Source organism: Phaethon aethereus (genome assembly GCF_964289735.1).
Source record: "Phaethon aethereus genome assembly, chromosome: Z".
In the NCBI taxonomy this organism is placed as follows: domain Eukaryota; kingdom Metazoa; phylum Chordata; class Aves; order Phaethontiformes; family Phaethontidae; genus Phaethon; species Phaethon aethereus.
In genome coordinates this window covers 83440660-83453976 of record NC_138577.1, presented here as the reverse complement: position 1 = coordinate 83453976, position 13317 = coordinate 83440660, and the positions used below count along the sequence as shown (strand labels likewise).

The window sequence follows — 13317 nt, the reverse complement described above, 5'->3', positions numbered from 1 at the left end:
CTAATTGATGTGTCTCAGGTTCTTCCTCTCTTGCTTGGAGAAAAGGAGGTCCTTCCCTGGGGGTAGGACCTGTTCCAGACAACCATGTGTTTGGGAGAGGAGCCACACTGTGAAGACTATATTGTAAATTAATATTCACCATGAAGGCTCCACAAGTGCCTCAGCTGCCTCCTTAGCGTAAGGAGCCAGATCGCTAAGGTCAAGTTAAGTCTTCAACTCGGTCTTCCCACAAAATAGCCAGATTTTAACCATCTGAGGCTGGAAGTTTTTCTATTCCTCCATTTCCTAAGCTGAATTTGTTAACGTTTGGGAGCGAGTGTTTTGTCTAGTGGTAGAATACAGGGCTGGAGTCAGGAGTTGAGATTCAGTTTGTAGTTTGGGAACAGTAACAAGCCTCAGGACAGCTTTTGGCCGTTCAAGAACAGATGGGATGGGTTATCTTTCGACAGGTTATAAGATCCAAGGCCAAAGAAGATGCTTTGCAATTAACTGAAGTTCAGCACTGCTAAATTGTAACAAAAAGAAGATGAATAGTAAGATCTAGCCATGAATTTCACTGCTAGGTTTGATAGGGAAATGAAGAAGAAAAAATTTATATTAACCAAGATGTGAGATAATGCAAAGCTACACAAAACACATATCCAGTAAATTTTGCTGTACAAAATCACCAATGGCCACCCCCATCTACAGGGTGAAATGAATGCTAATCACTTGCAGGCCTGTACTGCAGATGAACTCAAACAAAAAAACAGCTTCTATGCAGTCTACCTGAATATAGCCCAAAGCTAATATTACAGTTTTGTGCCTATTTATGTTATTAAAACATTATGTCTCAAACTGTCAAACTCAAGTGGATTTGTAACAAATTTTCATACATATTTAAGCCTTTTTTAAAAATTATTTTGGAAACCTTAAGGAATCAAATCTGTTTGAATAGTTTCCAGTGAACTGTTGCTCAATTTTTAGAAGTACATAAGTTTAGTTCTTGATCAAAAAATACTCACCTCTGGTGATTTTAGGTGTTTTTTTAACATGTATATGCAAATCGGAGTTGCATATACATGTATATGTGGACAAGGAGTTGGTTCTCTGGGGAAGTGTAGCTCTGGAAAAATAATAAGTATTGGCTTTCTAATAAAGTAATAAAGCTTGGACTCCTCTGATGTTTGCTACATTTTTATTATAGCCAGCAATATTTCTATCCATTAGCACTGAGGGGAACCAAATAATTTTTTAAAAAAGAAGTGAGGAGGAGGAAGTAAAAACAGAGATCCAGAAAAATATGAAACATCTATACCTTCTTGTTTATGCAGTTACAGTTAGCAGCACATGTTGTGTTACATTTCATTCATGCTTTATAGTTCAGAACAGCTAATAACTGAAAAGCACTTTAACAAAGGATTTACAAAAGGAAAGAACCTCAGCAGACTGTAGTTAATTGCTGAAGGAGAGCAAAATATTGTTTATTATTACCCTGCCAAGTTTACATTAGCATGCTTTATTTTTTTGGAACAAGTCACTGAGGTTTAGTAATAACAAAGATTTTGTTTAACAAAAATAACACTTCTTGGACGATAGATGGGCAAGGCGGAGAAGGGAAAGAAAGGAGACATTAAGATACCAGTGGAATAGGCACCAAAGTGAGTTTGAATGTTCAGAAAGAAGGATGGCTTCATTGCATGGTGACAGTCTTGCATGACCATAATGTAATTTCTCTATCCTATGCTACATTGCCCCGGAGACAAGGAACTTGTTATACGCAGGAGAATTCATCAGCAGGGAGAAAGTAAAAAGAAAGATGGATGTTTATACCAGCGTAAAGTTTTTGGCTCATCTCATGTGTTATCTCGTCTTCAGTCTCCCTGCATCCTACAGCACTTATATGTTTGAGAATAAACATTCTGAGCTGGATCTTCTCTGATGCCGTTTTATTTCAGCTTATTATGAGACTGGGCTAAAGCCAACTGTAAAATTTAGATCTGGGTTAAGTTTCTAAACTCTGCCAAAGATTAGGGTGGTCTGATCCAAACTTTTGTTTCAAGTCTCTCTCTTCTTTTTTATCAGAGCCACATGGGGAGGTGGTTCTTCAGCATTTTCCAAAACATCTTTCGTGCTTCAAGGACTAGTTTTTAACTACAGATCTTTTTCATAAAACAAGCAGAAACAATACTGTGGCAAAATCTGTCAGATAAAGGCAATGACTTTGATTAAATGCTGCTGCTGCAACAATTCTGGAGATGTCCCCATGTTTCCCATCTGTACTTGAATGTCCTCTGTTATGAGAAGGTCTCTGCCATCCCTGTCTATGGCTCACCACTGATGAGCAACAGGCAGGGCCTTGGGATGGCCTGCAGCTCATCCTCAAGGGTAAAAGGAAGCATTTGGCAGGTCCGAGATTCCTGCACAGTGGCTCACTGGTCACTGACGGCTCTCCAGCAAGTGTCCTTTGGTTAAGCCAGCAGTGCTTTTTGATAGCGAGGAAAGGTGATGTCTTGCATGGCTTCCTACTGGGGCTCTCTGGCGTTGTGGCATGCTGCATGCTACATGGCTTACCATCTGTAATTGGGGAAACCTGTCTTCTACTCGAGGAACTGTGCTCCCTGATGCCCTCTGTGAGGAGCTCTTCCTCCTTGAGTGGTGACAAACTGCCAAAAAACAGATGGAAAGTAGCAGAAAAATCTCCCTAAAACCACATGCAACTTCACTGATTTTATTTCCTTATAGATTTCCTACTTTAAGACCTCAGAACACTAAAATTATGCCTCCTACCAATCTAGCCTTGAAATGTTGTTATTAAGCTGGGCATGAAATACCTTCCCATTCCTAGGACAATGTGAAATAAAATAAAAACAAACAAACAAAGAAACAACTGTCTTGAACCTCTCAGGAAATCTTGATGAGGGTCCATGCAAAGAACATAGCAGTCTTTTATGTCAATCAAAATGTTTCATTTCAGTCTATGTGTGAAAAGAAATAGTTCATGTGCCTCTGTACTACAGTTTCTTCTTTCTAAATGACTGCCAGAAAATCCCGAAATCCCATCCTGCAAAAAATGGGACTAGGCTGGTTTCTAATTTACTTTTTTAAAATAAGAAATAGCTCCTACAGATGATAAACTGGAAATTTCTGATGGAAAACATGTAGTTGCAAAATTTCAGCCAGCTCTGCTCATCTTTAAGCACTCTCAGAGCGCACAAGGGTGAGATCGCAGTGGGGACAGCAAAGCTGCAGATGGGAGCAACGTGCAGACCTGGCACGGTTCCCGTCGGGAAAGGGGAGAGGAGCTGGCTAGGTAAGGCGGCAGCCCTATCCCCTTCTCAAACTTAATGGCTGATGCGCTGACAGTGTTTTGTTCCCCAGAAATAAAAAACCTTAACCGTCTGACACACATGGTGGAGTTAACCTTTATTTCTCCTTCTGGTGACTATGAATGCTGTTTCCCTTTCTTTTGCTCCTTCAGTATCCAGTAACTCACCCTTTTTCTACCACTTCAGGTGTCGTATTCCCTTACTCTCCACGGCTGGGTCGTTACAACTTAAACTTCCATGAGGCTCAGCAAGCGTGTCTGGACCAAGACTCTGTTATCGCCTCCTTTGACCAGCTCTACGATGCCTGGAGGTCAGGGCTAGACTGGTGTAACGCCGGCTGGCTCAGCGATGGCTCTGTGCAGTACCCCATCACCAAGCCCAGGGAGCCCTGCGGAGGGAAGAACACAGTGGCTGGTGTCAGGAATTACGGGTTCTGGGATAAAGATAAAAGCCGATATGATGTTTTCTGTTTTACTTCAAACTTCAATGGTAAGAGTCTTCTTCACCCCAACCTTGTAAATGAATGTTTCTGTGCTAAGGAAAGAAACTTCAATGGCAGCAAGTGATATTTGATTTCTCAAAGCTTATATTAGGCTTGGAAAATGTTATCGTTGAATTTACGAGGACACATGCGCCAAGCAAAGTTGTCTTTGCCACAAGCTCATGTAGATCATTTTTACAACTTAGAACTTGTATTGGCAGTAGTTTCTAATAACTCTGCTTTCACCCCGTTAAAATTTATATGTGCTTTTTTTAATGCTGTTATATGCCTGGTTTATTTTAGTTAAAGTGATGAAGAAACCTGCAATTCATTAATTGAACTTTCCTGTTGAATTAAATTATAATTATGCTTTACCATTTAAATATACCACCAAAACAAAATTCTGATCACCACTTCATCTATGCTATTGTGTCAAGCAGTTCCTGCTCACATACCAGGTCTAATATGACTAATACTTCCTTATCAGCAAAGCTATTTCTAGCTTTTATGCTTAATAATTTAGATTCCTAATCTTAGTACACTGCCAAAACCATGTTAACTTTTGCTCTGAGCTTGGTCTGCTCTAAACCTTATTTTAGCAACTGGAAGCTTTTATGCTGTTAGTAGATATTACTTTAGGTATGAAATGACTTCATCTCAGCTTGCTATCATTTCAGGTTTAATCTAGTGGCTGAAAAGCATTTAGAAAGCATGGCTGTGAATGAGAGGAATGCTGCAAGTGAACATGTGCAAAAGGAGTCTAAAATCCTTTACAACGTTGTACTTGTGGATAATTCCTATGCAACTTTGCACATGTTTGGCTTGCAGCCCACCCAGACCAAGAAGCGTGGCCTTTTTTGTTTATGCACAGATTGCTTATCCACAATGAAGCATTTTTGTCCTACAGCACACCAGAAAATAAACATAAGCCTTGCTCTCAGAAGATATGCTTTACTGCTAAGTCTGCTCCACCCTCTTAAAAAAAAACAAATCCTCAAACCAGCAATATCAGAAATTAGGCTGGATGCAGTCTGAAAGAAAAGTTTAGTTGATTTTTATCACACTGCATCATTCCAGGAAATGCTGGCTCGTTTTTTGCTTGCTTCATTTATCCAAAGTGAAAACCTTTATAAACTCACCTCTTATATGCAGATTTAAGCCTGTACTATAGAAATAGCACCGAGGAATAAATTAAACAAGGAAAAAAAAATTAAAATGCGGTAGCTGCACTATTTAAAGTGCTTGCGGAGTAAACGCTTCTGACTACTGGTCACTAATCACCACCCCTTTCCACACTAGCAGCTGGACAGTATCTCTTAAGGAAAGAGAAAAGTCATTTCTGCAAAAAAAAGTACTGGCAGATAAATATTGTCTGTGCACTGATACAGCAAGAGACAGATGGAGGGAGAAAGAGGAATGAGGTCAGGTGAGGATAAGTTTTACAGGTAGTAGAGAATTCAAGGAGAAGACACTAAAATGAGTCTCATCCTTGGTGCATCTGTTAAACCAACCTGCAAGACAGAATACTACACAGCAATAGGATGGTAAGTAGAGCCCAGCACCATCTTTTCTAGTTCCCATAGCTCAGTGCCATGTCAATCTCCCAAGGTGTCAGCAGAAAGTCTCTGGACTCTGCTGCTCTCAGCATCCATTGCCTTAACCAGCAGCTCACCGGTTATGTTACCCTCCCACGTCCCTGCTCTGCTCTCTGCTGTTCATGTCCCAGGCTTACCTTAACATCCACAATAAACCCAGTCACTCTCCCAACATGCCAACTTCCTATTTTCAGCTCAACACTTCAGATACCTTACGTATGGCTAACAGCATACATAGCTTTCTCACTGCAAAGGGAAAAGCTTATAATAACCCATTTTGCCACCAGGCTGCAATTGCCAAAGATAGTAGCTACGGGTGAAGAGCTATTTCTGCTACACCCAATATTGATTCTCTCAGCTCAGGAACAGCCAAGGAAAATGAGAAGTGGTTAGGACACCATGCTTTTCCAGCGGTGGCAGTGGCTGCTGGAGTCTCCTGATGGCATGAAACAGAGAAGCCTTCATCTCTATGTAAGAGAGCTGGAAAAACGCCAAGGGCCCCAGGATCAGGGGAGTATAAGGCGAACTTAAAAAAAAATAAATCTCAAAGAGTGTCACACCTGGGAGCTGTGACAAAGAAACAGAGCAAGGTTTATATTTCTGCTAACTGGGTTCTTTTTAGGGAAAGAAATACCCCAAATACATTATGATCTCAGGAATTACAAAAATAAAGCTCAATTTTAAACAGTTCAGCAGTCAAAGCTAAAAAGTCTTTGTCTAAAATACATTCAAAGCTTGGGTTTTAGCTGAAGAAGAGAGGTACATACCAGCAAGACTACATTCATCCATTAAGGTGAAAAATGAAAACACAGTCATCAATGCAGTGAGTTCAAATTCAGAGTTCAGTGATTTCACTCTGGAACTGTTGGATCCCATCTGTGATGAGCTGAAATACAGGAAAAATACTGGTAAAAAAAGGGTTTTTTATACTATTAGTGAAGAATTCCACATGCATTCCGGTTACCTGCACAGGGAAATTGTTTTAGCAAAGTTTGTCTCAATGCAGCATAAATAATCTTAGTACTTTATGAAATTTCCCTCTACAGTGTCTTTTCTTAGACTAGTGTAAGTGCAATATTTGAATATTTTATTCTGCCTATATAACTGCTTCATACTCAAATCATTCTTTTGGTTCATAGAAGAACTGTTCATGTTTTGTGTCTGTACAGGCAAAGCCAAAGACCTGAAAATATTTCATACACTTTGTATATAGTAGTACCAGCAATTTACCAGTTTACAATACACAGCAATGTGTTTCATAAAACAATGCGAAGAGTAACATTAGCATAATGCTATTCATTAAATCCATCAAAATATTGTGAAATAACATTGCTTTCTGCCTGCATAGAGCTAACTATTGGACGGCAACATGTTTCTCAACCTGCTTTTGCATTTTTCATTTTGATAAAGACTGTTGAAAATGAATATGCACAAGTGGGATGCATCTAACCTGAATTTTGAATTCCATGTCGGAATTTCCTGATGTCTCAGGCTCCCTCACAGCCAATTTCTCCTCCACTTTTTCTTCAGAGTAGCAGACACTTTGGCCCATGTTCTCTTTAGAAAAGCTAAAGATTCTTGCCTTGTGTGGTGGGACAACCTGCCATGATCCAGAGGTTTGCAAGAGCTGCAGGCCTTCCCATTTTCTCTCTCAGCCCTGCCTCAAGGAATGGGGATGCTCCTCTTCCGTTACACTCCCTCTAGAAGGTCAATTTGGGCTTCTACAGACTGATTCAGGGGAATAAAAGCAGCTGAATCCTTTTGTTGCCTTCTTCCCCACAGAGCCCAAAAGGCCTGGGAGAAAGAACATATGATGGTACAACTGAGTGGTTATTCTTTGCTTAATTTCAAAGTGTTTCTGAAGGAGAACAGTAAGTTTCTCCAAAAAACCCCACATGGGAATCTTTTGTACTGGAAAGTGTTAAGTAAGCTAAATATAAACATATCTACCACCTACTCTATAATTAAGCATTTTCAAATAAAATAGGTATATGTAGAGCTTGTATCACACTTTCTGCTCGTTAACATGCATTTCGTTATATGCTTTGCACTCAGAACAACAGTGCATAATTGATTTTTTTTCAGCTTTAGTAGAATCAAGTAAAAATCTCATGTTAACAAAGTGAAAAATACAAAGAATAAATTTTAGGGATCATGTTAAAAGTACAGCTGTGAACCCCCTGTTTATTACAGTAATGCATATGTTAAGCTAACTGCCACCACCATTTATGGGAGAAAGGTATAGAAAGTTGTCTCTGAATAATGCATGCTGACTGCTCATTTGACCACGTCTGAATATTTTGTCACTGGGAAAATGTAGCCATTGTCCCCAAAAGAGAAACAAACCCACCCAAAATAAAATTGCAAACTCTTTCGTAGAAGTGGTTGCTTCTGAGTCACTGGAGTCACTGCTGATTGGGGGGGTGGGTTGGGGCTGGAAGAGGACTTTTAAAAATTACTCCCACATATTTAATGTAGCAATTCATAATTGGTTACCTGAGATGATCACTGGATATCAAAATATCTATCAGGACCTTATGATTAAAGGAAGGGAGAGCATTTGCACAAGTTGTTAATGTGTCCTTCAATTTTGAGGAGCGATGACCTCGCTCAACTGTTCAGTATTGTGCTGTTAAGATATACTGAAGTGAGTCTGCTGAGCAGATGATAGGGTCTACATGTTGTGCAAGCTACAGATATACCCTGCTGGCTGCTGAGAATGCCTTTTATGGCCATATGAAACCACAGATTAGAGCAGTTTTACGCAGGAAAACAACTTAGCTGATTTCTGTGGCCATAAGCTTTTCGGCATACGGGTCAGTTGCTGGCTGCAAAGGAGGTTCTGCACTCAGCATTTCTCCTACGCGTGCTGCCCGTCACCACTGTGTCAGGAGTAGCCTTAGGGCTGAGCCCAAGTGCTTAGACACTCGATGTCTGGCTGCATCCTCTCCGAGCACTCCACAAAGAGCCCTCTTTCAAAGGCATTACATTAACACTTTCATGCAGAAAATACCAAATGGGGTGGTCGTGCCCTTCCTGCCTCTGAAAACGATGGCCCACTGTCCAGTACAACCAGCTGTGATATAAAAACTGGCTCTTAAATCTCTCAATTTAGAGCTGAGCTTGGAAAAATCTCCAAGGGTGCTGCATCCCTCAAACTCCCACAGTCACAAGTGTGTAGGATGTTTAGGTCAAGTGCTCAAGTTTTCCTCTTTAAGCTATTCTGTTATATGCAAAACCTTAAAATAGCAATTACAAATGGGGTTTGATTAGGTTTGCATAAAACTTCTGCTGCATGATTTGGATGCAAGAAGTCAAATAAAATTGTGCATCCTCTGTAGGAGTGACCCAACTACCACATATTAATGAGAGTGAGACAGTTAATGGCTCCCACTTCTTCCATGTCAATTAATAGGCACTAAGATTGAACAGTTAGGAACCCTTCTAACCGGTTAGCAAGGGAAAACCAGCAAATCTGGACTGAGTTTATTAACAGAATTTTATTTAATCAGACATTCTGGATACACATTTGCACCCCTGTGGGGTTTATTGTTGAAGTTCTCCTACTTAAGAAAGGGGCAGAGTATAGTAGTTTTTATTATTGATGTCATATGTCAAAAGCCTGACCTTACTGCAAATCCCTAGGAAATTACATTCCATTGACATATGGTTTGAAGAGCAGCTAATAAGCTAGGTGAACTTACATACTATCAGTCCAAATCCCTCTTCCCCTAAGTATGAAATCCTGTTTGCTTTGGGGAAGCCTCTTAATAACATGGTAAGAACAGCTTTCCACTTAATAAATGTTCTCTTTAGCAACACCCTGTAAATGCTCTCAACTTGCTGAAATGGACTGAAGCAAGCAAGAATTTTACAAAGGGGTAGGTTATCTACTCTCAACAGTTTTCTGTGGAAATACTGTAGATGTTGTCTCTGACAGCAATGAAATTTTTTAAAGTTTCTTCTCCACCACAGCTGCAATATAAATGCCTTTTTTTTTTTTTTGTGTTCTTCTCATGGTATTACCATCTTGTCATGGTACAATTTCCAACCTTAACACAAAGTTAATTCAGTGTTTTTTATATTGTTGTCTGACCTGACATTTCTTCACTTAGAAAAAAGCTACATGTTTTTTGCAGGGTCCTAGAGCTGATGTAGCTCTTCATCTTGCTCACTGCCTTTTCTTCACCAAGAAAGGAATCTGAAACTGAGCAGAATTCTGTTTGTGTGTTTGCCTGCTTTTTATAAGGAAGAAAAAGTTATCATTCTGGAGCACATTCTTAATTAAGAAGTAGAGAGCGTGGTCTGGAATTAGAAGTCCCCCACATTAATAAATTTCTTTGATTTTAGCTAACTTGCCTCTTACAGAACAATCAGATTGAAATTGCTGTGAATTTATTTGGAAATTGTTATTCCTTCAAATAAACACTATTCCTCTGCAATCCATTTCTACCTCACAGTCAGTTAATTGTCAAATCAGTGATGATGAATAACCCTAAGTACAATGAATGAAAGGCTTACAATGAATTTATATTGCCCTGATAAATGAAATTAACGTTAGTATTATTGCTGTTTATGGATTAATAGGGGAGACTTCCTTTCTGAGCTTTACTTGCTGGCATATGTTTTCATTACCTTGAGGTGGAGGCACGTTTTTCTTAGCGGCCCTATCAGTTCAATGCTGTCTTACGGTGAGGATATGCCCTTTGATGCCTAAAGAGAAACAGAGCTGCAGAACTGCTGTGTGTGGTTTTGACGCTGCTAATGAAGACTTATGACAGGCATGGTTTTGATCTACTGCAGGCTCAAACTCTGCTTCTGAGAAGCTGTGCAAGATCTTGGCTTTCTTAACAGAAAAAAAAAAAAATAAATTGTGCTGGTACTTAATCAGAAACAAGGTCACCGCCTTGTCAGAGAGTAGAACTGCCTGTGTTACCTCCAGCCACCCTCACCCAAACCCTGTCAAAGCCCTGATCTTGCTGTGCCATGCTTCTGAGAGGACAGTGCGTAAGGTTTTTAAGCTAATGGTGGGAGCATAACGGGGAAGTGTGCTGCTTTGGGCGTTTAACTGGTTTCCCTTCTCTGACAGTAAACTGCAGCTGCATGAGATCTGCTTTGCCTGAAACCTTCAGACGTTTGACCAGATCGTCATCGGCACCTTGTTGGTAAATGCATCTGGCACCGTAAAGTCAGGTGCAGAACAGGTGCCCTCCTCCGAATCCCAGGGTGTCTTCCATCATCCCTCTCCCCCGGCCGTTTTCCTGCTGTTTTTCTACCTCTCAGGGTGAATGTGCCCTGCAGCAGTTCAGTTACCACTGAAAGCAAGTGAGGGTGGGGATGCCATGCTGTGCTAAATTAGCAGAAATTAATATAGTGCTACCTTTTTTGTTCAAATAGTCTGTTTTCTCTACTTGCCTTTTGGTTTTACCCTTTATATTTGTCAACTAACTGTACTAATATTTAAGACCTTTTTAACAGCGCAACATACAAATTGCACAGTCCCAAATCAACCACTGTTTGATATGCGCTGTATGATTCTGCAGTGGAACATCCCCATTTCTCCTCAAACCACCTTTATAATATCATATCATCTTAATCGTGTCGCTAATGGCCCTTTTTTCCTTCTTTCTCTCACTAGGCCGTTTTTACTACCTAATTCACCCGACCAAGCTGACCTATGACGAAGCTGTTCAGGCGTGCTTGAAGGATGGAGCTCAGATCGCTAAAGTTGGCCAGATATTTGCTGCCTGGAAGCTCCTGGGGTACGACCGCTGCGATGCCGGCTGGCTGGCTGATGGCAGTGTCCGCTACCCCATCTCCAGGCCAAGGAAACGCTGCAGTCCTAACGAGGCAGCGGTTCGCTTTGTAGGCTTCCCTGATAAAAAGCACAAGCTGTATGGTGTCTACTGCTTCAGAGCATACAACTGAAAATACCTAGAGCACAAAAGTTTTAAATTCATTAAGAACATGTGAAAGATTTCTTTTCGATATGAACTCATGCAAGTTACCAAAACTGTGATAAACTTTTTTTACTTACTGTAAAGTCATTTTCATAAACCCAACCCATTAATTTTTTTTTGTTTTAATATTTTTGTAAAAGTATCATTCCATAGATATTTTAAATTAATATAATTTAATGGAAGCTCTAGGTAAGGAAGTTTTAAAGCCAAATTCTTTAAGCTGCATCATCCCAACTAAATATACTTTTCATGAACGGGGCATGCAATAGAGCTTGACAATTGCTAGGGCACAATTATCAAACGTAAGGCTACTCAAAGCAGAAGCTTTTAAAAGCACAAATTTTACATGTTTGCAGCAGTTTGAGAAACACTGCAAATTGATTTTATCAGGAATTTTGAAATAAGATAATCTTTTTGTTAAAGGGGATCAGTGAGGTTTTGCAAAAAAAACCTCACACCAATATAGGTTAGAAAATAACTGTTTTCACTGGCTTCACATAGGAACAACACAGAGTTTAACGAAAGCAGCTTAAACAGTCCACAAAAATAGGACTTGTTTTACAATTTAAAATCTTGCCTTTCTGAAGAATAAGCTCATGGTCCCATGCATAGGAACAAGCACAATTAGTTCTCCTGAGCATTTCAATTGTGGTTTTGTTGTGTATAAATATTTGATGAGGGAGTGAATAATTAACTAATGAAAAAAATACCCCTATTTTCTTCTTAACTCCAATTAAAGATACCTGAGAAGTGTTTTATTACCTTTGAGTAGCTTTACTGAGTTATTTTTAAACTCTTAAAGGCCATTTGCTAAGCAGCATATAGCATCTACTCAGGGCAGTTGTATAAACGAACTGCTGGACAGAGAAATTGTAAGCTTTAGCAGCTTGATTTTACATTAACCTTTGAAATGTTATTGTCTTAATTAAAGAGCATTACAATATTTAATATTTCTTACCTATTTACACACCACAAGAAAAAAAATAGAAAAAAAAAGATTAAACTGATTAAGTCAGAATAAGATTATTAACTAAAATCTGAAACCATCTATTAAGGTTTAAAAGAGAAAAACACACTTTATTTCCTGACATCTCATTTGTATCTAAAAAGTACATCTGTTTTTTAAACTATCAACGAAAGAATAGTATCATAAACCCTGTTGGTTAATCCTCCTTAGAGTTAACAACAAAAGAACTATTGAAACATTTCTTTTCACTAAATCTGCAGTTGTCTAGGTGGAAGATGTTTACCTATATCTGCCAGTGTCAGAGATAAACATGCACTGTGCATGGTGCCTAGGATTTTCAGAGCTGCCTAAAGCACTAGGTCCTCCCTAAATACTAATTTGAGGGAATTTGGATTTCTGATGCAAACTTATTTTGGATGCAGCAATTCTTGGTGCTCATCTTCAGATACCTTAATGCAACCAGTTTTTCAGAGAGTGGGTGCTCAAGGCTTTCTGAAAATTTACTCTACTTATGGTGTCTCAAGCTGGATATCCAAAAAACGAAGAGGCCACTGATTAAAAGTATCTTGGTCTTGAGTAATCTCTTAGGCAGTTTTGACATTCTCTATCCAGTATTGGTTCTACTACTTAAAAATGGAGAACTCTTTTTTTTTTTCCTACTCTATGCTTGCTGACTATGAAGATTTCAGAGGACCAATATTTGTATTACACAAAGTTTTATAGCTTCCCATTGTTTCCACATCTAAATGAGATATAGTGTTATTTATCCAAGTAGGACACAACTGGTATGCTTTCATGAACAATTTGGTGTAGTTATTTTCCCAAGGACGTGAGTAAATAAATCTCTTTCCCAAAATGGCTGTGATCCTGTGTTAAAACTCTGTGAACGAACTAGTAGCAATATATAGTAGGACTGTAGTGGAAGGATACCATAGTGTAAGAGGTATATTATTGGAGTTCATTCCCATCAAGCTCAGAGGCAAATTTCCATCCTTCTGAGGATATT

At 39.3% G+C, this 13317-nt stretch overlaps 1 protein-coding gene across 1 annotated transcript in view; it reads left to right on the top strand.

Annotated features, from left to right (window-relative positions):
• Positions 1–11312, top strand: part of HAPLN1 (hyaluronan and proteoglycan link protein 1) — a gene marked incomplete at both ends in the record, with an annotated part of 30827 nt that extends 19515 nt beyond the window's left edge. The window contains 2 exons of the mRNA XM_082013813.1: positions 3495–3797; positions 11023–11312. Coding sequence (XP_081869939.1) covers positions 3495–3797; positions 11023–11312 — 593 coding nt within the window. The remainder of the gene's footprint in view (positions 1–3494; positions 3798–11022) is intronic.
• Between the last annotated feature and the right edge of the window lie 2005 nt (positions 11313–13317).